The sequence below is a fragment of the Conger conger genome, chromosome 2 (genome assembly GCF_963514075.1).
Source record: "Conger conger chromosome 2, fConCon1.1, whole genome shotgun sequence".
NCBI classification, from domain to species: Eukaryota; Metazoa; Chordata; class Actinopteri; order Anguilliformes; family Congridae; genus Conger; species Conger conger.
Window position 1 is genome coordinate 47,814,244 of NC_083761.1, and position 26,847 is coordinate 47,841,090.

The following is a 26,847-nucleotide window of genomic DNA, read 5'->3' on the forward strand; positions in this document are numbered from 1 at the left end:
ACCTAGTACAGTCATTCACCTGATTGAAATGCTCTCAAAATGGACCCCTTGTAATACTTGGAACCTCTGCCTCTCTTTTTCAGATCTGGCTGACCCAGAAGGGCTGGCCTATGACTGGATCCACAAGCGCATATACTACACCGACTACTACAACAGGAGTGTCCAGTCTATGGGGCATGATGGGCAGAACCGGTCCTTCATTGCCCATGCAAACCGCCCTCGGGCTATCGTCGTAGACCCCTGTTATGGGTAATATTGGGAAGCGAGAGAGCTGTGAACTGTAACATTGGCCATGCCTGGAGAATCACTTGGTGGTAGAGGGCTGGATCTGTGATCCCTCTTGACCTCTGTGTTTTTCTCTCTGTAGATACATGTACTGGACAGACTGGGGCAGCCCTGCCAAGATTGAGCGGGCCACATTGGGAGGAAACTTCCGCACTGCGGTCATCGAGCACAGCCTGGTGCAGCCCAACGGCCTCTCTCTGGACTATGAAGATCGACTGCTCTATTGGGCTGATGCTTACCTGTACGTGCCAGCTAGAAGAGCCCAGTCTAACAGGGCCTTGGTCAAATACTTGTTTTGGATTAAAATACTTTTCTGTGCTCGATTGCTCTTGCTTGGTGCCAACCAAGAGGAAGGCGGTGTACTTTTTGAGAGTATTTCATAAGTTCCAGTGCACCACACAAGTTCAATAAAGCCTATAAAAATATTTGACTCCTAAACAATTTCACACAGGCTTGTACTGGCCTCAGTACAAGCAATTCAATGCATAAACATAAACATAAGGTCACTGAGGTGAGGTGACGTCTATCTCAATGGCTGTTGTGTCTGTCCGGCAGGGACAAGATCGAGCGCTCCTCACTGACAGGTGAGAACCGGCAGGAGATGGTCAGCGGGACGCAGAACCCGTATGCCTTGACCGTGTACCAGCAGCACGTGTTCTGGACCGACTGGAACACACGCAGCATTTACCGAGCCAACAAGGACGATGGTTCGGACGTGACCGTGCTGGCGCAGGAGCTGCGGTACAAGCCCAACGACATCCACGTGCTCACGGCTGCCAAGCAGGAGCTCTGCTCCAGCCCCTGCCAGCAGTTTAACGGGGGCTGCAGCCACACGTGTGTGCCCGGTAAGCCAGGCACTATGTCCCTCTGTCATTCCCCTGCTGAGGCTTGCTTTTTCATACGACTAAGGGTCATTTTATGATTGCTACCCAGACGCTCCAGTTCTCTGAGCCATCGTGAGTCCACAGAGTCCTCACAGTGCCTGTCGCTCTCTTGTCCCTCTGCAGGTCCCTCCGGCCCTGAGTGCCAGTGCCCTGTGGGTAAATGGTACCTGGCCAACAATGGCAAAGACTGCATCCCGGACACTGGACCGCGCTGCCAGGTGGGGGAGTTCACCTGCCTCAACGGAGACTGCATCTCTCAGAGGTGGAAGTGCGACGGCTTCAAAGACTGCGACGACAACTCGGACGAGCTCGAGAGGGTGTGCGGTGAGGACCTGACCTGATTCAGTCCTGTGCAGCGCCAATAAAGCAGGGATCATCAACTCTGGGCCTCGGATCCAGATCCATCCATATCAATTAGAGCTATTGATTAGCCAGACTGTCTTCACACCTGACTCCCAGGTAAAGAGAGGGTGACAAACCGGCTCTTCTCAGCCCTTGAAGACCGTGAGTTGCTGATCCCTGCAATTTTATTGCTGCAAGTAGACTACTTGGCCATTACTGGGTTGGAGCGTCCATAAGAAAACATTGAATCATATTTTTAGTAAAGTTTATTGTGTGTTGGGTGTCTCGGTGGCGCAGCCTGTAGAGCACTGACCGCATGCTCATTGCGAGCCGCGACGCCGGCGGTTCGAATCCGACTGTCAGACATTTGTCGCATGTCTTTCCCTCTCTCTCGCTCCCATTCTTCCTGTCTCTCTATACTATACTGTCCAATAAAGCTGAAAAAGGCCTAAAAAATATCTAAAAAAAAAAGTTTGTTGTGTGGCTGCAACAGAAGGAAACACTTGACTTGGCAGAGGGCAGTGCCATTATTAATTTCTTATGTCACGTAGCTTTTCATACCTGCTCACCCATGGACTTCACCTGTGACAATGGCCGCTGCGTGCCCATGTCCTACCTGTGTGACTACACCAATGACTGCGGGGACAACAGCGATGAGCAGGGCTGCCCCTTCCCCACCTGCAACCCCAGCACCGAGTTCACCTGCAACAACGGCCGCTGCATCAGCGCGGACTTTGTGTGCGACGGACGGAACGACTGCCGAGACAACGGGACCTCTGATGAGATCAATTGCCGTGAGTCGTAAGGGGGTGACACCTCAATACATGTTTATCTGTCAGTACTGCTCTGTCTTTATTGACGTTAAGATAACATACTGTAACTTAATGACGAGAAAAGGCCATTTAGCCCTTTACCTACCACTCAATGTACCTGCTTAGTTTACCTAAAAGCTAGATAGCATCTAGCAGCGTATCAAGCCTCAAGAGTCTCTGCCTTAAATATCCTCAACTGGGTTTTAAATGGTTGTGTAATATGTATTCATCATAGTTAGGCCAATAGCAATGTTGGTGACTTCCAGCCCCTCCCTTCCCCAGCGGACCGAACCTGTGCCTCAGGCTTAATCAAGTGTGACACCACCAACATATGCGTTTCGCGCATGAACCTCTGTGATGGCCACAACGACTGTGGAGACAACAGCGATGAAAACCCGCTGTTCTGCGGTGAGTTACCAGGACACAGGTCCTGATGTGGGGAGAGAAGAATGCTGGGGAATGGCCCCGGGGGTGGGGTTTATTTATTTAGTGTTAGAATTTGATAGGGACTACTACATTTAAACATACTGTAAATCAGTGGGTAACACTCAACAATAAGGTTACACAAATTGGCGTGAACTAATGTAGTTGTTAACAAAGTAACTACTGAGTAGTTACTCTATCCAGCTTTGTTTATGTAATTGTACATAATTAATTAATGTTAACAACTACATTAATGGCAATTCATATTGGAATAAAAAATAAAAAAGTTAATCTATTTGTGATTATGATTAACTAATTATATGTTTATTCTATGGTTTACTAATGTATAAATATTCAAGTAACTAATGCATTAGTAGTTAGTAGTTAACAAATATATTAACAAATAAAAATGTCATTTCATGGTTAATTCACGTATTTGTACATCAATTAATACATTTTAATGACTACACTAGTTAATGCTAATTCATATACCCTTATTGTAAAGTGTGACCGAAACTCAAAATCGAATGCAACATATCACATAAGTAATAGCATATGCTAATTTCCAATGCTTGTCTGAGCATGTGGGGGATTCAGGTGACTCGTTTCACTCTGCTGTGTCTGCTCTTTAAGCCGGGAGGACGTGTGCGGCAGATGAGTTCCAGTGCGATGTGGGGAGGTGCATCTCAAACTCCTGGGTGTGCGACTATATGAACGACTGCATGGATGGCTCCGACGAACCGCCATCATGCCGTGAGAACAAGTTTAATATTTCAATAAATGCACCTCATGTACAGCATATGCCACATTATACTCATGCCACATAATGCAATATTATCAGGCTCCTGCTATTATAAAATTTTTGGGCCATTGTGTCCTTAGTGGAAATTATTTTCAGTTTTAGAAATAATTCAATTTGCATTTCATCGAATGTTGACACATTTCATTGTAATTATTTGGAAAACCATAATAATTTTTTCTTTTGCCTTTTTGTTGTTATATTCCTTTGCTTAACAGACAAAAGTGCGAGAGAAATCTGTTGCATCTCGCAGTTCTCAGCTCGCACATCACCCCAGGCTGTTTATTATAGTGAGCGTGGTAGCTCACTATATGTTTGCATTGATTTGCTCTTCCTTTGAAAATAGCGAAATCTGAACCTCAATATCTAACTCGACCCAAAACCAATTTCATTTCGCAGGTCTACTACAATGGCAACAGCAATGGCAATGGTATACCCTTTAATGAAAGTCTGTGCTTTGACCATGTATGAATTATTTGATTACAAACAGAGAAAATAAAATATGAAATCAGAAAAAGCAGAAAAGGACAAGGTGACCCCAAACTTATGAGCAGTAGTTTACACTATACTCTATACTCTACAGTATACACTTTAACGCAGGATCTATCAATTAATCAATTAATTAATCATACTAGTTTAAAAATTGTATGCTACGTACGACACAATTTGTGGGCAAGCTATGTTGACAGAGCGATAGAACATACATGGTCCCAAATAGGACACATTTCACATGGAAATCAAGCATAATTTAGAAGTACAAAATAAGCATATTGCTAAACTGAATGTGCAAAATTGCCAATAAACTTTACAGTGCACAACTTTAAGATTATGAATGTTTGAGAGGTTTGAATCTTAAACAATCTGCCCTTGGTGAGCACATGTTGTATGATGAACAGTAGACATTATACATGGCTGTAAAAGTTGTCAGAGATCTGTGCTGTTTGACTTTGATGGAGAGCAGGCTGATGTTACCGTTAGTGCTGATCAATTTAATGTCCAGTCTTCTGAGGCTTTCAGCAAATGCAAACATTTAACTTAAAACATAGTTTTTTGTGATTAATAGTTTTATAGCTTGAGTTTCCTTTAGTACAGTACATTCACATTTGGGTGCTATTGTATTGTGTTGAATTCACCCCTGCCCTCCTTATCTCTTCCTACTGTAGGTGATCAGGTTCATACTTGCCACCCTGATCAGTTCACCTGCATCAATGGCAACTGTATTCCGGTCACACTGACATGTGACGGAAACAATGATTGTGGGGACAACAGCGACGAGGTGGCAGAATTGGAGTGTGGTGAGAGAAAATCTTCCTGTCCTTTCCTGATGTCCCAAAACCTTGATCACCCCAGACTTACTGATTAAATATGCTGGAAAAAAACACTGATAGCATCTAACCAAAACACAGCACTGCTTAGTTTCTTACATAGCATTCCCCTGAGTCAAAAATGTTTTGGCAGCTACATGGAGTGTAAGCACAGTTTCGAGCAGGTGTTTCTATTTCTATCTGAAAAGGGCTTAGCACAGCACTAAGACAATTCTACTTATCAAGGTCTTGATTGAAGACTATGCTTAGTTAATTAGTTGAACCAGGTGTTGATGTGCTGGGCTAAAACAAAAACCTGCACCCACTCCAGCCATTTTCAGACAAGATAGGACACCCCTGGTTTAGAACCCCCCTTGTTTCTTAGAAGGCAGATGAGCACTGTGTGTGGAAGTCATCAAAAGGGAGCCTCTCAAGCTCAGCTCATCCTCCGCCTGTGCTCGACCCGTCAGGTCTGAGGACGTGTCGCCCGCAGGAGTTCACCTGCCCGCTGCCCTGGTACCCGGGCAGCCCGCGCTGCATCCCGCGGAGCTACCTCTGCGACGGCGAGAAAGACTGCGCTGATGCGGCAGACGAACTGCACAACTGCCCCAACCGCACCTGCCACATGAACGAGTTCCCCTGCTCCAACGGCCTCTGCGTCCTCATCGCCTACCAGTATGAAGCTGTCTGCTAACCCGTACAGAGAGGGGAATACACCAAATATGTTCAAATAAAACATTATCAGGATAATCTCCCAATATATGGGAAATATACAAATTATATTGAAATATTTTACATTTCTTGGTTTCGTATTGCAGTACATTCCGGATAATTCCATACATCTTTCGGTTCATTTCATACAGGACTAACAATGTTTCTACACTATAATAGCTATGAGTATACAGTTGGCTGTGAGCAATGATTAGGTGACATTACAAATAATCCTAATCAATAATCCTTAACTCTACTCTCAATGGGCGGCATGTAGCGTAGTGGTTAAGGTAAATGACTGGGACACCCAAGGTTGGTGGTTCTAATCCCGGTGTAGCCACAATAAGATCCGCACAGCCGTTGGGCCCTTGAGCAAGGCTAACCCTGCACTCCTCCAGGGGAGGATTGTCTCCTGCTTAGTCTAATCAACTGTACGTCTGCCAAATGCCAATAATATAATAATGGTTTGGTCCTGGGGAGCCACAGCTTCTCCTGGTTTTTGTTTTCACATTAAAATCAGTAACCAATTCATACCTAAGAAACCAGGTGGTTAAACTGTATTTTCAGCTGCTTTAATTGCTAGCTCTCCAGGCCCGGTGTTGAGGCCCAGCTGTGTCTGTAAGGCAGAACGAGCTGGTCCGTGAGAGACAGAGATATGAAGTCCGGTCCGCGTCTCCCCCCCTTCAGCTGCGACCGGGTGAACGACTGCGGGGACGGCAGTGACGAGGTGGGCTGCACGTACGACACCTGCGCCAGCTACCAGTTCACCTGCCAGAACGGTGCCTGCATCCACAGCTCCTTCGTGTGTGACGGCGACTTTGACTGCCTGGACCACTCGGACGAGCTGGACAGCCTGTGCCGCAGCCCTGCGCCCACTTGTGCCCCCGGGGAGTATCTGTGCAAGTCAGGCCAGTGCATCGACATCCACAAGGTGTGCAACCACCAGAAGGACTGCCCTGACAACAGCGACGAGAAGGCCTGTGGTAAGAGTGGCATTGTGGGAAAAATGTCTTGGCTTGTGGATTATACATGTGCCCTGGATTCCATTTTACTATGCAGGCTGCAGAATCTTTATATTTTTTTTATAACAAGGCTTGGATAAATACTCAATTCTGATTGGTTGACAGCCATGGTTTACGGGTACGTTACCTCATTACAGTTCGAAGTGGTTTGAGGCTCATTTGATACCTTGGACCCTTGATGACTTAAAACAATTCAGCCAACAAATGTATGACTGTATTAGCGTAATTTATTGCTGAATCTAGTCCCATCCCCCAATTCCCATAGAGATCCATTCAAATGCAAAGCATTTTATTATCGCTTGTAGGACAACCTGAGTAAAATTTTGACCTAAAAAATGATTTCCTTCCCTATTTATCGTACGTGTATCCTGATATCCCGACTTCTGCGAATCCCAAAGGCATCAACGAATGCCTGAACCCGGCAGTGCACCAGTGCGCCCACACCTGCACGGACACGCTAACGGGCTACTTCTGCTCCTGCCGGGCGGGCTACCGGCTCATGTCCGACGGCAAGGCCTGCGAGGACGTGGACGAGTGCCGGGAAACCCCGGCCGTGTGCAGCCAGATCTGCGAGAACTCGGTGGGCTCCTTCTTCTGCAAGTGCGCCCCGGGCTACGTGCGGGAGCCCGACGGCCGCACCTGCCGGCAGAACAGCGGCGTGGCGCCCTACCTGCTCTACAGCAACCGCTACTACATCCGCAACCTGACGACCGATGGCAGCTCGCTGTCGGTGGTGCTCCAGGGCCTGACCAACGTGGTGGCGCTGGACTTCGACCACTACGAGCAGCGCCTCTACTGGCACGACGTGGGCACCTCTCGGATAGAGCGCATGTTCTTCAACGGCACGGGCCGCCAGGTGGTGCTGGACCATGACGTCGGAGGATTGGAGGGGATGGCCATCGATTGGGTGGGACGGTGAGCTTGGGGCTCGGGGAGGGAAAGGGAGGGGCTGAGTAACTGTAATTCTGTAAAGCAGGGCCATCTCACTGCTGAGTTTTAAGATTGTCCTGAGGGTTTTTTGGTCAAGCATCTCAAAAGCACTCCGACATTTCTTTTATTCTGTAGGCATTCCCCAATGCTGTTACTTACAGTGAGTGTAAGTACCGCGTAGTCCAGTAGTGACCCAATTTTAAAGAGCTACATTTCCTACATGATTCACTTCACTCCACATGGATGTATATGGATAGAGCTGGTGTATTTACTCAAAAAGGATAACATGAGGGTATGTACATCCATATTGAGTGAACTGTGTAGAAATGACAGTCCTTTAAAATTTAGCCACTGTACGAATACTTTCAGTCCTCACTGTACAGTATATAATGGATGCAAGTCGTCATGCCAGCAAGAATCATAACATGTATTGCCACTCATTTATTATTGTGAGTGTTAACAATTATTCCATGAACTTTCAAGTTTTTTTATAACATTTCAATATTGAGAAGTGTCACCTATATGTCTAATGATCGTCATGAGTGATCTTGTCTTGTGTGTGTGTGTGTGTGTGTCCTGCAGAAAGATTTACTGGGTTGACACCTACCACGATGCTCTACATGTATCAGAACTGGATGGACGTTTCCGCAAGAAGCTCTTGAAAGGCTGCATCTCGCCAAATAATACCTATTGCTTTGTAAATCCACGGGCAGTCGTTGTCAACCCCAAATTTGGGTATGAGTGCCTTGGGCGCATGTCATCATGAACAGAATACAACTACTACTTTTAGTCAGAATGATTCCTTTATGTTTACTTCAAAGCTGAAGCTCAGAGCTAATCATGTCTTAATTCACATGCTAAGGCTAAGGCTTTGTTAAAAGCATAGGTAACAGATGCGAGGAGAAAAATAAATGAAAAAGGAAATAACAAGCTGTTGTACAGGTCTACCTAATAAATTGCTCAGTGAGTGTACATTTCTGATGCAATCCTTCATCAGTGTCCAGACACTGCCAAAGGATTGTATCCAAAAAATGTGTCTTTAGTTATGCAATTAAAGGTTGTTTTGCAAGATACAGTGTGCAGGGGTCATATTTCCTGGCTAATGCTTTGTAAAATTTGGAAAGGAGAGTTGGTGGTGGAAAGGGCGTCTTGGGAATTTTGTTGACATGGCTGATTCCTCCTCTCCACAAGGTGGCTATACTGGACAGACTGGGGAGACAAGGCGTACATTGGCAGGGTGGGAATGGATGGAACTAATGCCGCCGCCATCATCACCACCAAGCTGGAGTGGCCCAACGCTCTGACCATCGACTACACCACCAACAAGATCTTCTTTGCTGATTCTCATCTCAACTACCTGGAGTGAGTTTCATAGTGTGTACTGCATCACAGAACACCCAAAACACTCACGCTCTGCTCCTCAGAGCAACAACATGTACAGACCACAAATAAAACCACACATTACAACACAATGTTTTTCAAAACGCTCTGCACAATGCCTCTCACCAAAACCACACACCACACAAAACTGCTAGTGAGACTGTTACGCTTCCACACCATATTCTGCACAGCACTGCTCTCCAAAACTACACGCATCTTGACACTTATACCACACTGCAGTTTCAATTTGAGGTCTCAGATTAGCACTTTCAATATTATGATTTAGATATATTAGTACCGTTGAGTGTTGTGGATGTGCAGTTGTATGTTGTATACTGTATGGGCTTGCAGACATACTGCTACGGAGCTCCAGTTAAACAGAAGGATAAGACATTTACATTTACATTTTACATTTTAGTCATTTGGCAGACGCTTTTCATCCAAAGCGACTTACAAGTGCATAGGTTCTACCATAAGTCAAAGCATCACATCCAGAAACTAGCAAAATACACATGAAATGCTGTTCTAAACGAAGTTGTCATCAGAAGTGCATTTTTTTTTTTTTTTGGGGGGGGGGGGGGGGGTTAGACAAGGATAGGGATATCAGAAAGGAGGGGCAGGGGAAATCAGGAGGGAGGACTAAGGTAGAGTTTGAAAAGGTGGGTTTTGAGTCTGCGTCGAAATAGGGGGAGGGATTCTGCTGTTCTGACAGTGGTAGGCAAGTCATTCCACCACTGAGGAACCAGAACGGAAAACAGGCGTGAACGTGCAGCTCGACCGCCAGGTGCACGTAGAGAGGGAACCGTAAGGCGACCAGAGCTGGCAGACCGGAGTGGTCTAGCTGGGGAGTAGGGAGTGATCAGGGATTGTATGTAAGGTGGGGCAGTCCCCTTAGCAGCCTGAAATGCCAACACTAGGGCCTTGAAACGGATGCGTGCGGCAATAGGAAGCCAGTGGAGGCCAATGAGAAGTGAGGTGACATGAGCCGACCTGGGCTGACTGGTGATCAGGCGGGCTGCAGCATTCTGGACCAGCTGGAGGGGCTTGATGGCACATGCTGGGAGACCGGCTAGGAGGGAGTTGCAGTAATCCAGGCGGGAAATGACGAGCGCCTGGACTAGGAGCTGGGTGGCTTTCTCAGTCAGGAGATGACGGATACGGCGTATATTATACAGAAAGAACCTGCAGGTTCTGGCAGTGGAGGATATTTGCGGAGCCAGGGTGAGGCAGTTATCAAGAGTCACCCCAAGATTCTTTGCCGTACGGGAGGAGGAAACTACAAAGTCCTCAACAGTCAATGAGAGGTCGATTGACGGAGAGGACTTAGCAGGGATGTAGAGAAGCTCAGTTTTGGCAAGGTTGAGCTTCTGGTGATGGGAAGTCATCCATGCAGAGATATCAGCCAAGCAGACAGAGATCCGTGTGGTGATTTGGGTGTCGGGGGGGAAGGAAATGAAGAGTTGGGTGTCATCAGCGTAGGAATGATAAGAAAAGCTGTGGGAAGAGATAACATAACCAAGAGACATGGTGTATAGCGACAGTGAGCTGTTCCACCATTGATACTGTGACAGTGCGGGTGTCATGCGTTCACATCAGAATAAATAACCAAATGTACTCACCCTTTCTTCACAGTTATGCTGATATGGATGGGCAGAACCGTCACCGAGCCATCATGGGCTCCCTGCCCCACCCCTTTGCCGTGACACTGTTTGAGGATTGGGTGTTCTGGACAGACTGGAACACCCACAATGTGGAGCGGGCCCACAAGTTTACAGGCGAGGGCCGGGTCACCATGGTCAACAACACCCACCGGCCTCAGGACATCCACGTGTACCACCCCTACAGGCAGCCCCGCAGTATGTGCACCTGACACTTACTTAATTTCAGCATTGTATAGCCCTAGCAATTCAAAAGTTTACTTTTTACTTTCACTCAAGTATATTTTTAGCAAGATACTCTGACTTTGATTAAACAGTACCCATACTTCAACTTATGTATAATTTCTGGGTATTTTTTTCCACCCCTGTTAAAATGTCTATACCTTGTTATGAGTCTGGGAGAAACTTTGAGTGGTGCATCTGACAGGCTTCGTGTTAGTTCATCGGACTTTATGATTGGGTGCTGGAGTGTCATGATTGATTGTGATTGGATTGACCGGTTGCTCTGTCCCAGGTGAGAACCCCTGTAAGACGAGCCCCATAGTTTGCAGTCACCTGTGTCTGATCTCATCTGGTGGGGCCGGTTCTACCTGCGAGTGTCCAGACCACTTCATTGGCCTTGCTGTGGGATTCAAAATACAGTGCGTGGCCGATTGTTCCAGCACACAGTTTCGCTGTGGCGACAATGAGAAGTGAGTCCACTGCCTTTTCTGACGTGGAATCACACACAGTGCATTACGTTTAAACTCTTTGTTGTTATTATTGCCTTTGCATGATCTCACTCTCTCTCTGTCTTGCTCTTTATCTCTCTCTCTCTCCTCTCTTGCTGTCTCCTTTGCTCTCATTCTCTCTCTTTCCTGCCCTCTCTCTCTTTCTCTCCTCTGCCCTCGTTTTCGCTTTCCTCTCTCAAATTCAAATTCAAAATGCTTTATTGGCATGAAATACATTTGTATATATTGCCAAAGTGTACAGAATGGAACCGGAATATGAATATGAACAACATGAACATTGTGCTAACAACAATTTAAACAGTGTGGCAATGTCTACATTGAGTGTCGGTACAATAATAAGAATAATAGCAATAACAATAATAATAATACAGGAAAAAAGAAAATTAGGGAAAGAAGAAATATCAATTAATTATGAATAAAATAAATATATTTTTGGTGGTCCCTCAGGCTAGTGTCCCTCAGTGATGCACTTTGCAGCTATTGGAGGTGTAGGCCCTTCTCCAGGCAGGATTTGTACCTTTTTCTCATTTCTTTGGGAAAGGAAATCTTTTATAATTACAGAAAATGTGTTCAAATAATGTGTCTGAATCTCTGAATATTTTTCACATTGTAGGAGAAAGTGCTTCTCTGTTTCCAGGTAGTTTTGTGTTTTGGTTGCGTCATCCCAATATTCCACATAAGAGATTTTGGTCTGTTTCATAACAAGGTTTATTTTGATTTGTTGGTAAGTGCTGGTATGAGGCTGTTCTGTGTTTTGTGTTCGTTGGGTTAATGGTTTAGTCAGCTTCATTAATTGCTCGCTGAGGGAACGTTTTTCATGACTGAGCTCTTGGGCTTTCATTGCCTTAAACAGGACTTGAATTTCGGTGAATCCAGAATTTTTTGGATATGAATAATTAATGGATAATGGCCTGATTCTGCCTGGCATGCATTATTTGGTGTTTTCTTTCTTTCATTATTTGGTGTTTCTACAAAATTCTACATGCAGAGACTATTGAATGTTTTTCCCATTTAGAATAGTTATGCTGACTGAGTGGACCCCATACCTCACTTCCATATAGCGCAATGGGCTGAATAACACTATTAAAGATTTTTAATACATCCCTTTCTCTCTTTCACACACATCCTCTCCCTGTCCCCCTTCCTTTAGGTGTATCCCCATTTGGTGGAAATGCGACGGTCAGTCCGACTGCGGCGACGGTTCGGACGAACCCCTCACCTGTCCACCCCGATACTGCCCAGTCGAGCACTTCCAGTGTCTGGACGGAAACTGCACCTTCCCCAGCTTCCTGTGTGACACCCATCACGACTGCCCCGACGGTTCTGACGAGGACCCAGCACTATGCAGTATGTCCTTCTTCCTCATTCTCTTCCATCCTTTGCAAATAGCACCACTCAGAAGGCCAGCAGCGCATCTAATGAAGAGAACACATGACTTTTGAACTACAAAAAACTAGTCAGTCATAACAAGTATCTTAGTCTTTGAAGATTTGCCAATGGGCTGAGAAATGTCAAATTTCACAAAAAATCTGCATAACCCAGCCCAGGCCTGGGAAAATGTGTTTTTTTTTCACAGTGCAATGGTAACAGGATATACCATTTCAAAGTGTTAAAACTCATGGTTCTATCTGTATAACCTATTTTCAGATGCCATTAGCAGCAACATGTGGGTAGCATGCATTTCAGAAATTCACATATTACAAGAAATATTGTAAAGTCATACCATGTCCTTTTTACAGCAAGGCTCCAGCGAACCAAATGTGTAACTTTGCAATTCTAAAAATTCTGAGAAACATCAATAGAAGATCCATTGTTTACTTAGAAAGTCTCTGGAGGAACTATCATTGTCCGTTTCACCATTGCATACTTCTACAAAAGTACTTAACCATAGAAATGCTATTATCTACGTTTTGTATAGGCTCTCTCAAACACAATAAGCCCAAGTACAAGCTTCTCTGACCCGTATCGGTAATCCAGTTGCACAGTTAATGCATTTTCCCCATCAGTGAGCAAAAAATACAGTATAATTCAGCTCAGTCTACAACCGGCTAGTGGTATGGTATTGAAGTAACAACTGAGAAGCATTTAGGTAATGACATTACGTCTCCAATGATGTACAGTTTGTTAGGATTGCATAAAAGAACACAGTACAAAACATGCACTGAGACTGTTACGCATTGGGAAAAACAGTTCTTGAGATTTTATGGCCAACAAATAGAGGACTTCCTTTGGAGGACTGCCAAGAAATCTGATCTGTCATCTCTCTAGCCTCTTGAGTATTCTTGAGTGAATATTTCTGAGGAATCAGTGAAAACTGGGGTAGGGGGGTTAGATGGGGTTAGATGGGCATGCAAACAGACTTTTACTTTGTTTTACGTCACCATTTTATATTTATTTCGTTTTATACTCTGTGTAATATAAATAAATACAAAATAAATACAAAATTGACTGCTGTACATGTGCATAACTGATTTTAGACAGAACAACTGCATGATTGCTTGGACCCATGTGCATCATGCCTGTAGTTTGTACAGGGGACCATATTTTTGACCCTCTGCTTGTGCCTCCTGCATATTCTGCAAAACATCCCTAGGAATAACACATGAATTAACATTTAAAACAGCCTACACAGTATATAAAAATATATATATTTAAAATAGCATTGTATTTGTATTTTTGTATAGTTTTGTATAGTTGTATTTTTTGTCGGCACTTTATTAGGTATTTAATAGATATCTTTTTTAGACTGTTAGCTGCTGTAGCCTATCCACTTATATTTATGATGCGTTGTGTGTTCAGAGATGCACTTCTGCATATCACTGTTGTAATGTGTGGTTATTTGCGTTACTGTCACCTTCCTGTCAGCTTTGACCAGTCTGGCCATTTTCCTCTGATGACATTTTTTCGACATTCTGTTGGTTGATGTGAACATTAACTGAAGCTCCTGACCCATATCTATATGATTGTATGCATTGCAATGCTGCCATACAATTGGCTGATTAAATAATTGCATGAATAAGTAGGTGTAATAAAGTGCTCGGTTATTTTAATGGGTCTTTGTTGACGATTAATAAATCCAGTCTAGTAATTCTCATTCACGATCATCCATCCATCCATCCATCCATTATCTCAACCCGCTTATCCTGAACAGGGTCGCAGGGGGGCTGGAGCCTATCCCAGCATATATTGGGCGAAAGGCAGGAATACACCCTGGACAGGTCGCCAGTCCATCGCAGGGCACACACACCATTCACTCACACACTCATACACTCATACCTTCGGGCAATTTAGACTCTCCAATCAGCCTAACCTGCATGTCTTTGGACTGTGGGAGGAAACCGGAGTAAACCCACGCAGACACGGGGAGAACATACAAACTTCGCACAGAGAGGCCCCGGCCGACGGGGATTCGAACCCAGGACCTCCTTGCTGTGAGGCAGCAGTGCTACCCACTGCGCCATCCGTGCCGCCATTCACGATCATATTAGGTGAAAATAAATAACGTTCTATTGGAAAAACCAACCAGTATTTTTTGTCCGTATATCATTCCAGTTTCTACCCAGTCACTTATATAGGTTTGCACGATATAAAGCGAGGATGGAGGATGCAGTGGAGGGGGTGAGGAAGATGGGGAAGTTGGTCGGCTTGTTCATGGCTGGAAGAAGCCTGATATTTTATCTGCCATCTCTCCTTACAATGCGAGAGAAATTAACTCATTTGAAAAGTTTCATTTGCCTACTGAACTAGCCGCTAGTCTACTGATAGATGTCGAGAAACAGACGTGCAAAAGTCATGGTTTTGCAATAGCATGAGAAAACAATTATCTTACTAACGAACAACATGCTATGCTGGTATTTTATGGAGTTAAGATGAATAATTCACTCTCACCTTGAAGTTGGTCCCATTTGACAAGGATTGAATGACAGTGCAATGTTATTTTCAACCAGCAGATTCCGCTGTTCGACGTCACCGTGCAAGATTATTATTATTATTTTTTATCAATTTGTTGTTGGATTGGAAAACAAATCCCAAAGGGTTACCTTTCAGAAGACACCAGGATTATGCCTGTAGTCAAAAGGGTTCAAGAATAGTAACCATTTTATTTTGGGTATGCAATTTTCAAGCTTTTGTTAAGAAAAATGATACAAGGAGTTTGAACAAGCTAATATTTTCTACTTGAGAGAAAAACAATTTATTACAAGGAAAAATGCTTGTTAAGACAGCCATTTTCTGCAGTGTAAGAGCAACCGTGATCAGTGTGCCATCTTCGGCAAATAGATCCTCGCTTGCTGCTGTCAGTCAATGACAATTTATGGCTGTGGTCGCATTTCCATGTTAATGACATTTCAGGCGGCACAGTTCCTCTGAGAGGACCAAGCGTTGAATTAAATTCAAAGTGACATTTTCTCCAGTAAAACATAATTTTCTCCCTGCTTCGCTCCACCTGTCATGTCAGAGAAACAGCCCTTGTCCTTTAAGCCCAGTTCAGACCAAAGATTTGTGACGCGACAAAACCATTTCAGAATGTTGCAGAGAGTAGTTGTGGCCGTGTGAACTGCCCGTCTCAGAACGTCTGATGCTGGCGCTTGCTGATGCTGGCTCTTGCTGTTGCAGACGGTTCAACCAGTCTAATCGGGGCAGCCTGTAGAGTAGTGGTTAAGGTACACGTTTGGGACAAAGTCGGTGGTTCGTTACATCACCCACTGACTATCCATGGGCCAGTGGAAAGCATTTTGAAGCGAGGGAAGTCAAGTTTACCGGCGCCACCTTGTTGGAGCTAGAGACTGAGTAATAGGGAAGCCGAGTGTGGCTCCTCCACTAACTGTATAAAATAGAGTGACATAATCTGTCCCAGATGAAATTGACTTGTGGGGAAAAAAATATGACTTTGTATTTTGACTGCAATTGTACCATTGACTGGTCTACATTACATTCTTGGCATGCGGCAGATGCTCTTATCCAGAGTGATGTACAGTTGATTAGACTAAGCAGGAGAAAATCCTCCTGGAGCAATGCAGGGTTAAGAGCCTTGCTCAAGGGCCCAACGGCTGTGCGGATCTTATTGTGGCTACACCAGGATTAGAACCACCGACCTTGCGTGTCCCAGTCATTTACCTTAACCACTACGCTACAGGCCGCCTAAACCTATGCTGCACCCAAACACAGTGGAGCTGGTGCCCGCCGTCTCTGAGCGTGACCAGGAACTATAACCTGGGCTTTATTGTCCTCTGTGTCAGGTGACCACCGCTGCCAGGAGAACCAGTACCAGTGCACCAATAAGCAGTGCATCCCCAGCACCTGGCACTGCGACGGCTTCTCCGACTGCAGCGATGGAAGCGACGAGGGCACAGAGAGCTGTGCGGAGAAGACCTGCCGGCCCGGACAGTTCCGCTGCAACAACGGCCGCTGCATCTCGCCCGGCTACGTGTGCGACATGCAGGACGACTGCGGGGACAACTCCGACGAGCCCTACAACGAATGCAGTGAGTGCTGCTCCGCTCCGTTCCTGCTCCGCTCCTCTCCTGCTCTGCTCTGCTCTGCTCTGCTCCACTCCTGCTCTGCTCTGCTCTGCTCTGCTCTGCTCCGCTCCAGGGCTGCGTTCAGGGGGAGGAAGGGAGATTGATGCAGTGAGTAAATGGTAAATGGTAAATGGTTGGCATTTATATAGCGCCTTTATCCAAAGCGCTGTACAATTGATGCTTCTCATTCACCCATTCTTACACACACTCTCACACCAACGGTGATTGGCTGCCATGCAAGGCACCGACCAGCTTGTCAGGAGCATTTGGGGGTTAGGTGTCTTGCTCAGGGACACTTCGACACAGCCCGGGTGGGCGATTGAACCGCAACCCTCTGACTGCCAGACGACTGCTCTTACTGCCTGAGCCATGTCGCCCCCAAGTGGGTTGATTGATGCTGCGGTTGACTAACAGCAGATGGCAGTGCTAATGCAGGCTTGGTGAGCGTGTCTGATGGAAGCCTGTACAGAGATACCTGCTGGGAGTTCAGAGGCACCAGTGACACTGTGACAGCGCAGCAGAGATGGCTAGCGCTGATTAACGCCTACATTCTCTTTTTCTCTCGACTACCACACTCTCCCTGTGATCTCCTTTCTCCTATTCTGTTATTCTCTTTCCCTCATTTTTTATCTTCTGAAAATTGTCTCTCCCTTGTCTTTTCCCGTGTCTGTCCGTCTCTCATTAGTGGGCCCCGACCATACGTGTGACGAACACACCGAGTTCTCCTGTAAGACAAACTACCGCTGCATCCCTCAGTGGGCTGTCTGCGACGGCGCCAACGACTGCCTGGACAACAGCGACGAGGCGGGCTGCGGTGAGTGTCGAGCGTCACAGACAGGAGAGACTGGGACCCGCAAGGTCGGTGGTTCTAATCCCGGTGTAGCCACAATAAGATCCGCACAGCCGTTGGGCCCTTGAGCAAGGCCCTTAATTGCATTGCTCCAGGGGGGAAGATTGTCTCCTGCTTAGTCTAATCAACTGTACGTCGTTCTGGATTAGAGCGTCTGCCAAATGCCAATAATGTAATGTAATGTAATGTAATGGAGCTACGCTATCCGATTATCGGCTGAGCAGGTCGCTCGATTCGCACGCTTTCCACATTATCATAGGAAATTATGTTAATGATGAACACTCCTTTCTGGGTTCAGAGAACGTGACCTGCGACCCCCTCGGGGACTTCCGCTGCGATAATGACCGCTGCGTGCCCGCGCGCTGGCGCTGCGACGGCAACAATGACTGCGGAGACGGCTCGGACGAGAGGGACTGCGGTGAGTTTCCAGAATGTTCCGCAGAACTTGACGCAGAGGTGCGCGGTGGCGAGTCTGCTATAATGCAGTTTGTTGGCGTCTCTGAAACACAGAGCCAAGGCCCTGCTCTGAGAGTGAATATCGCTGTGACAACCAGCAGTGCATTCCTGGTGCCTGGGTGTGTGACCATAACAACGACTGCGGGGACAATTCCGACGAACGGGATTGTGGTGAGCGACCTGCACCGGTTTTTCACATCTTCAAGTTACTCGTTCCTCTAATGTACACCCCTGCCCCTGCCTATTAAACAATGCACATTTATTTCATTTATTAACCTTATTCATTATGCCTGTTTTGTACTCATGTTTGGAGTGGCATAGCTTCAGTTACATTGTGTTATTAGAAATGTTAAGGAAAATAATTGCTACATACAGTACCTACAATAGACCAGGGGTGGACAACCTTGTTAGCGATTCACTTGTCGATCAGAGCACTATGAAATGCTACCTTTAAGAACAGAAGAATGGTCTTTCAATAAATGCAACTAAAATAAGTAGTGAATAATGTACAGTAAGTGAGTTCACCAATTAAATTATTAGGAATAACAGCTTTATTATTTTAGAAACAGACATGGCTGTCCTTCCCAACCGCTGACTTTGTCTGTATTTTCCTCCTCTCCTTGCACACAGAGCTGTACACGTGTCGCCCAGGGTCCTTCCAGTGCACTTCTGGACACTGTATCCCTGCCTCTCTGAAGTGTGACGGGCGTGGTGACTGTCTGGACCTCTCTGATGAGAGCTCATGTCGTAAGGACGCTCCCATGCTGTGCTGATGGCTGTGTTTCTGATGGGCTATAGTGGCTAAAGTGGTGTTCAAGGTCTCAGGTCGCACCTGCTCTAATGTCCCCGTTGTGTTGTGACAGATTCTTAGTGAACTGCATCAGTTGTTGGAAGGTGGGATGCCCTCTATCACATCCACAGTCCACCTTCCTATTACCTACCCTTAATTACTTGGCTGCCAGTCAATGCTGATAATTACTGTGGTTATTGTGGCTGGCCCTCTCTAGTGGGCAGTGCAATCAGCAGACAATGCTAAATACAAGACGTGTTTGTGTGTGTGTGTGTGTGTGTGTGTGTGAGTGTACAAGCCTGCCCAGCATGTATCTTGTATACATGTACAGCGCAGTCTGTAAGTACTTGAACAGTGGATACCTCAAATTAAAGGTGCATTTTAACCTCATTATCCATTGCTACATTTCAAATCCAGTGTGCACAGAATATAGTATAGAGTATAGAGCCAAAAGAACAGGATTTGTACCACTGTCCAAATATTTACGGACTGCACTGTGTATCTGTGAGTGTATGCATGTAATTCTTTAGCTGATCACAAAGGTCACACAGACAAATTAATTGTGAAGCCAGTGTCACATGAAAGGAAGTGACAAAAATGATCAATTATGAAAGCCAGATGGGATTTATTTTTGCACCGGTAGCGAAGCCTGACAGAAGGGCGTGATCAGTCATTGGCCCTTTCGGCAATCACCAAGTTTTACTTTGGAAGTTGTAATTTACTCATGTGGTTGAACACGAATCACTCACAGGCAACAGGTGTTTGAAGAAATAATGAGAGTAAATGTGAATTGAAGGAGGAGAGCTTTGGAAGGAAAGGCTGTCGATGCTATCGAACGACAAGGCTGAAGGCCACTGTCTCTTTTAAATACTTACAGCGTGTCACGGTGAGGGAGGCGTTAAATAGAATTGTTTTAGCAAACATCCAGCTTCCCTGCCGTACAGAAACACAGAAGAATCACCGCAACCTCTCCTGTGCTGTTCCTCGTCCACAGCCACCCGTTATCCCGGAGGAAGATGGTGCCCACCCAACCAGTTTGAGTGCAAGAACCGGCTGTGTGTGTCTCGGAGCTCGGTGTGCGATGGCTTCAACGACTGCGGCGACCGCTCAGATGAGGACCTCAGCCTCTGCTGTAAGACCCTGAGGGGGGATGACCTCACCCAAACCTAGACTACACCTCACACAAGCCCTTCCAGTTCCCTACATTACTGGAGCAGCCCTGGATGATCACCAAAGTTAATTGAGCCTCAAGGACAGATGACTGGAGATAGCCTAAATTTACAAATTAAATACCTACCTCCTACATTAAGGAGAAATAATTGTGCAAGTTGAAGTGAATTGAGGCTTTTTGTGATTGAATTGAGTTTCTGTTTTGTTTTTTTTTACCTTAATTTTAAAAAGGAAGACCCTGTTGAGATTGGAACCTCTTTTCCAAAAAGGACCTGAGTTGAAGATGAAGCTATAGAAAAATACCGTCTGGCGCCAGCCTTATTGAGCGTGTGCCGGTGTGTTTTATGCTGTCTTCACCAGGGAACATCACCTGTGAGATGCCCCACCGATTCCGCTGTGCCAACGGCTACTGCATCTACTCCGGCCTGCTGTGCAACCAGAAGGACGACTGCGGGGATGGAAGCGATGAGACAGAGGACGTTTGTAAGGGCCTCTTCAGCTGCTCGGTCGCACACAGACCTTCTCTCAAGTTTATAAAAATGCCTAGTGCTCAAGCAGCGTTTCATTGATTTTTTTGCCAAGTATTATGAGTTCAATAAGCGCTAATATTGACGACAAAGATGTCAGAAATAAACATATTTAATATGAAAGGAAATTTCTTCAGTTAACGACTAAAAGTTCAAATGCATTATTGTTAGATGGAATTGAGGCTACTGTAATAGATAATAGAATGGCGTTTCATTGTTATTTCTCTTTTTTGTCCTTTTTGCTAAATGTCACTGGAGGCACAGGAAGTCCTCAGGTGCATTGTGTCAAGATTAGGTTTAGAACCAATCAATCCAAAATGTTCCAACTGAAGGGCATAATAGGGCTGTTTTTGTTTCAGGCTTACATTGAGAGCATTACATGGTGAAGGGGACGAAAAGCATGAAACTAGGAAGGCTATGTCTATGCAGTATGTTCTGATGATTTCCTGGCTATGTATCTTTTCCCTGGCAGGCCGAGAGCCCACCCTGGCCCCCTGTACACCCGAGCAGTTCAAATGCACCAACGGGCTCTGTGTGGCCCTGCAGTACGTCTGTGACCACAACAACAACTGTGGAGACCTCAGCGACGAGATGGGCTGCAGTGAGTCACACACTCACACATACACACACACACACACACACACACACACACACTCACACTCACACACACACACACGCACACACACTCAGACACACACTCACACATACACACACACACACACACTCAGACACACACTCACACATACACACACACTCACACATACACACACACACACACACTCAGACACACACTCACACATACACACACACACATACACACACACTCACACTCACACACACACACACACACACACACTCAGACACACAGACATACATACACACACACACGCATACACACACACTCACACACATACACAAACACACACACACACACACACACTCACACTCACACTCACACACACACACTCACACATACACACACTCACACTCACACACACACACAGACACACTCAGACACACACTCACACATACACACACACACACACACACTCAGACACACACTCACACATACACACACACACACACACACTCACACTCACATACACACACACACACTCAGACACACAGACATACATACACACACACACGCATACACACACACTCACACACATACACAAACACACACACACACACACTCAGACACACAAACACACACACACACACTGAGACACACACACACACATACACACGCACACACGCATACACACACACACTCACACACACACAACCACACAAACACACACACCCACACACACACAAACACACACACGCACACACACACACACACACACATTCACACATGCGCACACACACATGTGTTAAGTGCTATTCTCTAATGAAAATAGGCTACAAAGTTGTGTGCAAGACGCTGTGATAGAGAACCAACAGCAATCCTGCGGGTGGAAACACAGATTCAGAGACTAATTTGATTAATTATGTCCGCAATATGCACAGGTTCTCCGGTCTGCTTTTCTACATAAATTACAGTCACATCTCTGGAAGTAGGGGTGGTTTCATGAATCCTCCCCTAATGCATACCTCATAAATCTTCTCAAGATTTTGTATTAAGAACATGGCCAAATGGCTTCTTCTGATGTATAGATTATGGCGTCAGCGTGGCGTGGTGGCTAAAGCACTTTAGCACTCACTGAATCACAGCGAGGCACTGTTTCAGGAAAGTAGTATTCCCTTTTGAACTCACCTCAGCTGATCCTGTAGGAATACGGTCGTATGAGGAATTTTGAGGAAATAAACGTGCTGTAATTTGACACAGATTTTGGACACGACCGGACTTGTGAGGAGAAGCTCTGTGAGCAGGACTGCACCAACCTGAACGGAACAGGCTTCATCTGCTCCTGTCGGCCCGGCTACTCCGTTGACCCAGACAGTACCTTCTCCTGCAGTGGTAATGCATGGACACACGCACACACATTCACAGATTTGCGAAAACAGAGGGGAGATTTTTTAGCAAGGTGACGTTATCGCATTTCTGTGCAGTACGGCAAGGGGAGACTGCGGTTCGAAACCCATAGCAGACGTAGGCCCTTTAGAGCACCGCTAATGACTCAGATAACGCTAATGTAGCTGATGCCTAACAGCGGCGTTCAGAGATGCGAGTGAGCATGTGACTGTCTGATACAAATGGAGACATCACCCCCTGGAGAATGAAAACGAGATTAGCTCCTTTGGCAGGGGGCATTTGACCTTTAGTTTGATGAGCAAACTGTGTATCCTGCTATGCAGTACAGCTCGGAAGGGCCTTGGATTCAACAGACCTACCATCCTTACACACACATAGAGTGGGCTCCAGTATTATTGGCACTCCTGACTGGCAAGGCAAAAACAAATACTTTAAAAGTTAACAATATTATGATTGAGAACTTGATGCTGAAATGCTGAACATGTGAAAAATACTGCACTTTATTAATGTTTCAATGGAACCAACCAAAATCATCAACTACCCTCTTCAGTTCAGCAATGACTCAAAGCATATCTCAACGTCCACACAGAAATTGCTTCCGTGACAACAAAATCAATGTTCTGCCATGGCCATCTCAGGTACAGGACCTCAATCCAATCAAAAACCTGTTGGCAGAACTGAAGAGGGTAGTTAATAAGTGCAAATGCAAGAATGTGAAGGATCTTACAAGGATCCGCATAGAGGAATGGTCCAAAATCCCTCCGAAGTTTGTTCCTTAATCTTGTAAAGCATTACAGGAAAAGAGGTGGATGCATGAAGTTCTAAACCAGGCGTGGCAATAATTATGTAAAATTGATTTTGGTGAAATCCATTTTTTATTAAATTAATGTTTGATTTTTGTTGGTTCCATTGAAACATTAATAAAAACCAGTATTTGTAAAATGTTCTGCATTTAGAGTTTATCTCAATAATCATATTGTCTCTTTTTTGAAGTATTCTTTGTGCATTGCCAGTCGGGGGTGCCAATAACTCTGGAGCCCACTGTATATGCACACAATATGCATGCAGAAACACACACACACACACACACACATACACACACAGACTATTACAGTGATAATTATTATTAATGCTTGCAAGCCGTTGGAACCCACTGGATCATTTTCTATTAAAGGACCTTGCCAGTGGATCCATGATTCATAGAGCTTCTGTTCGCCCCCGAGGCAATGCTCACAGCTTTGGAAATGAATTAGAGGAGATGGCTGGAAGGGGCTCAGGCAGACAACATTTACTCTGTCTGTGCACAGCCCTTGGGCACCCAAACACATGAAATCTTCTGCTGCTCACTAGAAGACATCAGCTATGACACAGTTTGCGTAAATAAACATCTTTCCATGGTTCAAGCACCCGGCTGAGACCTATTCCCTCTGTCCTTTTCAGACATTAATGAGTGTGAGGCATACGATACCTGCCCACAGCTGTGCAAGAACACCAAGGGCGGGTACCAGTGCGACTGCGCCCCCGGGTACCGAAAAGTGGGCGACAACAATGAGTGTGAGGCATACGGTGAGTGCTCGCCCTACTGCAAAATCCAGCTACGTCTGAACTGGTCGACCAGTTACCAGCCATTTCAAAACCTAGCTTAAGCTGTTATTGTCAGCAGGCCTCTTATGGGTTTCTATTGGAGCTGTAAAATGTCAATGTCTTTAATCTCCATTACTGTCGTTCATGGCCCATTGAATGACTTAGTACGAACTCTGGCTCTGTGCTGTTGTCTCATGCGGTAAATTATTTAAACAATCTTTGCTGTGAACTGGTAACCATTCTTGTTTCGTTTGCTTTTGAAAATTTTTATTTCATGTGTGTGTGCCTTTTGCATATGCGCCTGTGAACGTATCTGTACACACAGATGTACATTTATACATTTATGTACATTAATATGTGCATGTGTGTGTGTGTCCCAGGCTCTGGGCCTCTCGTGCTGCTCCCAGAGAATGTTCGAATCAGGAGGTTTAACCTGCAAACGGAGGAGTATCATAACTTCCTCCAGGAACAGGAACGCATTGTGGCACTGGACTACGACTGGGACCACAATAACACTGGATTCAGTAAGGGCCGCCTTTGTAACTGTTATTTTTGTGTCAGTCCTGTTCTGCTATGGTTAGCGCAGTAAACGGCACGGCTCATTTTAAAAAAAAAGATCTACATTATCACATTATGCTGCCAGCATGTTGAACACAAGTGGGGTTTCTGAAAGCAATCGTTTTGTTGCCATGGAAACTCCAAGTGGCCTGAAACCACCATTAATCCCTAGGTTTGCTTGTCACATAATTCCAGTTTAAACCCTTCGTGACTTTGTAGAATCGTTTTGATTTAGTTTTAATTATCTTTAACAAGGAATATGTGATAGTGCCTGTCCTATCGGTGATTAACTATCATATGGTACAAACGGTAACCCATGTGGTTAAACTGATATCCACAGGGGTTCAAGAGCCATGTCTGCACAATCCCTGTGCTTCTCACCATTGCACACACAGCCTATATATTGTTGCTTTACATGCAAGCACTTTTTCAGCTGAGTTTTATCACTGAACATGCTTTAGTAGTCCATAAACAGTACACCATAGCCATTTTATGACACAATAAATGTTGGGGAGAGTAACAGCACTTAGCACTCCTGTCCTTGTCTCTCCCAGGCATGGTGTATTTCACAGAGGAGGGAAACAGCCCCCAGCCAGGAGCCATCAAAAGAGTCTACCTACCCGCAGTGGATGACCACAGCAACAACATTGGGGCAGCTGTCGACCTCGGCATCAAATACATCGTCAAGCCTGATGGCATAGCAGTGGACTGGGTCGGCAGGTGGGACAGCGGGCCTATGTTCAGTGAAGCTAGTCTCTTTTCCCCCTCTTTCCATGTCAAGGACATCACCCTGCACTGATATAAAGGCAAAATGGCTAAACTGCACATCTTTCACTGAATTACAAGAGAATTACTGTTGAGAAGAGTCCTCCAAAGTCTTAGGTTCATCACAGATTGACTTAACGGTTCCTGTTCCTTCGGTTTAAAAGTTTTTTTTTTTTTTTCTTAGTCATTCATTTTCTTTGGTAATTGCATGAATCTAAGGCGCATTTTCTGTTGCTCTGTATTGGCTGTAGAGTGCCTTTCCAATGTGTTGCACAGACTAACATTTCATCTCTGTTACTGGCCTAAAGGAATCTGTACTGGGCAGACTCGGTAGTGAGGCGGCTGGAGGTGGCAATGCTGGATGGGCGTTACAGGAAGCACCTTGTCAAGACAGACGTCGGCCAGCCCTCCGCAGTCGCTGTCAATCCCCGACTAGGGTAAGAGTCTGAGATCGGTTCACGAGACGGGTATCAGTGTTGATGCAGTAGGATGAGGAGGATGAGCACTTTTGTGACGATATTGTATGTTTGCAGTGTGTGTGTGTGTGTGTGTGTGTTCCTTTTAAAGGAAAATAATATCAGTCAAAGGGTAGTCCACACTTTATATTTGAGAATATGCTGTAATTGAATGTAGGCCACGTTGTTAGCAATGGTCAGTGATGAAAAAGCATTCCCAAGCTCAGTTGTTAGTGCTGTGTTTTTGTCTCACATCCTATCCTTCCTGTGTCTCTTTCTGCCTCTCAGGATGCTGTACTGGACTGATCGAGGTGATGTGCCCAAGATCGAGTGCTCCTGGATGGATGGTAGGGAGAGGAAAATCCTGGTGGGAAGTAGCTTGGGTTGGCCCACAGGCCTAGCCATTGACTACGCCAATAATGACCGCATCTACTGGTCAGATGCCAAGGAGAACCGCATTGAATCAATCCTACCATCCGGCGAAGATCGCCATACTGCAGTGTATATTGGTGAGTTCTGGAGGAAGACAGATTCAGCTCCTGAGAGACTATTTTCCGCATTCACACCATCGGCCATGTGACCCACTATGACGGAGTACATTTCCTCTGTTAAAATATGTAAACTAAAACATGAAGAAAACATTGAATGGTAGCATAATCCCCACACACACAAAACTAAACATAAGCACAAAAAACTACATATAACTACTCGCAAGTGAACAAATAATTTAATAAATAGATATAAATGGAATAGTTCTTTGTTCTATAGATATCAGGCAAAAAACTTTCGGAATTGTTCATTTAAATGTTTTATTAGTTTCTATTTCCTGTTTGTTTAAAAAAAAAAAATCACTCATTCAGCTCAAATGACATGGTTTGAGATGAATTGAACAGTACATTGGATAGCCTGAA

General features: G+C 45.3%; 1 protein-coding gene across 1 annotated transcript in view; it reads left to right on the plus strand.

The window, feature by feature from the left end:
- lrp2b (low density lipoprotein receptor-related protein 2b) overlaps positions 1-26,847 on the plus strand; it is a 73,849-nt gene that overhangs the window by 38,741 nt on the left and 8,261 nt on the right. Inside the window, exons 40-69 of the mRNA XM_061230442.1 lie at positions 84-249; positions 368-526; positions 841-1,130; positions 1,293-1,493; positions 2,063-2,305; positions 2,606-2,731; positions 3,380-3,499; positions 4,709-4,840; positions 5,320-5,524; positions 6,248-6,543; positions 6,981-7,497; positions 8,095-8,247; positions 8,704-8,874; positions 10,525-10,748; positions 11,065-11,242; positions 12,432-12,628; positions 16,519-16,764; positions 17,486-17,614; positions 17,949-18,068; positions 18,161-18,277; positions 18,737-18,853; positions 19,891-20,028; positions 20,427-20,549; positions 21,066-21,194; positions 22,428-22,559; positions 24,015-24,140; positions 24,539-24,682; positions 25,271-25,436; positions 25,790-25,918; positions 26,225-26,445. Coding sequence (XP_061086426.1) covers positions 84-249; positions 368-526; positions 841-1,130; positions 1,293-1,493; positions 2,063-2,305; positions 2,606-2,731; positions 3,380-3,499; positions 4,709-4,840; positions 5,320-5,524; positions 6,248-6,543; positions 6,981-7,497; positions 8,095-8,247; positions 8,704-8,874; positions 10,525-10,748; positions 11,065-11,242; positions 12,432-12,628; positions 16,519-16,764; positions 17,486-17,614; positions 17,949-18,068; positions 18,161-18,277; positions 18,737-18,853; positions 19,891-20,028; positions 20,427-20,549; positions 21,066-21,194; positions 22,428-22,559; positions 24,015-24,140; positions 24,539-24,682; positions 25,271-25,436; positions 25,790-25,918; positions 26,225-26,445 — 5,415 coding nt within the window. The remainder of the gene's footprint in view (positions 1-83; positions 250-367; positions 527-840; positions 1,131-1,292; positions 1,494-2,062; positions 2,306-2,605; positions 2,732-3,379; positions 3,500-4,708; positions 4,841-5,319; positions 5,525-6,247; positions 6,544-6,980; positions 7,498-8,094; positions 8,248-8,703; positions 8,875-10,524; positions 10,749-11,064; positions 11,243-12,431; positions 12,629-16,518; positions 16,765-17,485; positions 17,615-17,948; positions 18,069-18,160; positions 18,278-18,736; positions 18,854-19,890; positions 20,029-20,426; positions 20,550-21,065; positions 21,195-22,427; positions 22,560-24,014; positions 24,141-24,538; positions 24,683-25,270; positions 25,437-25,789; positions 25,919-26,224; positions 26,446-26,847) is intronic.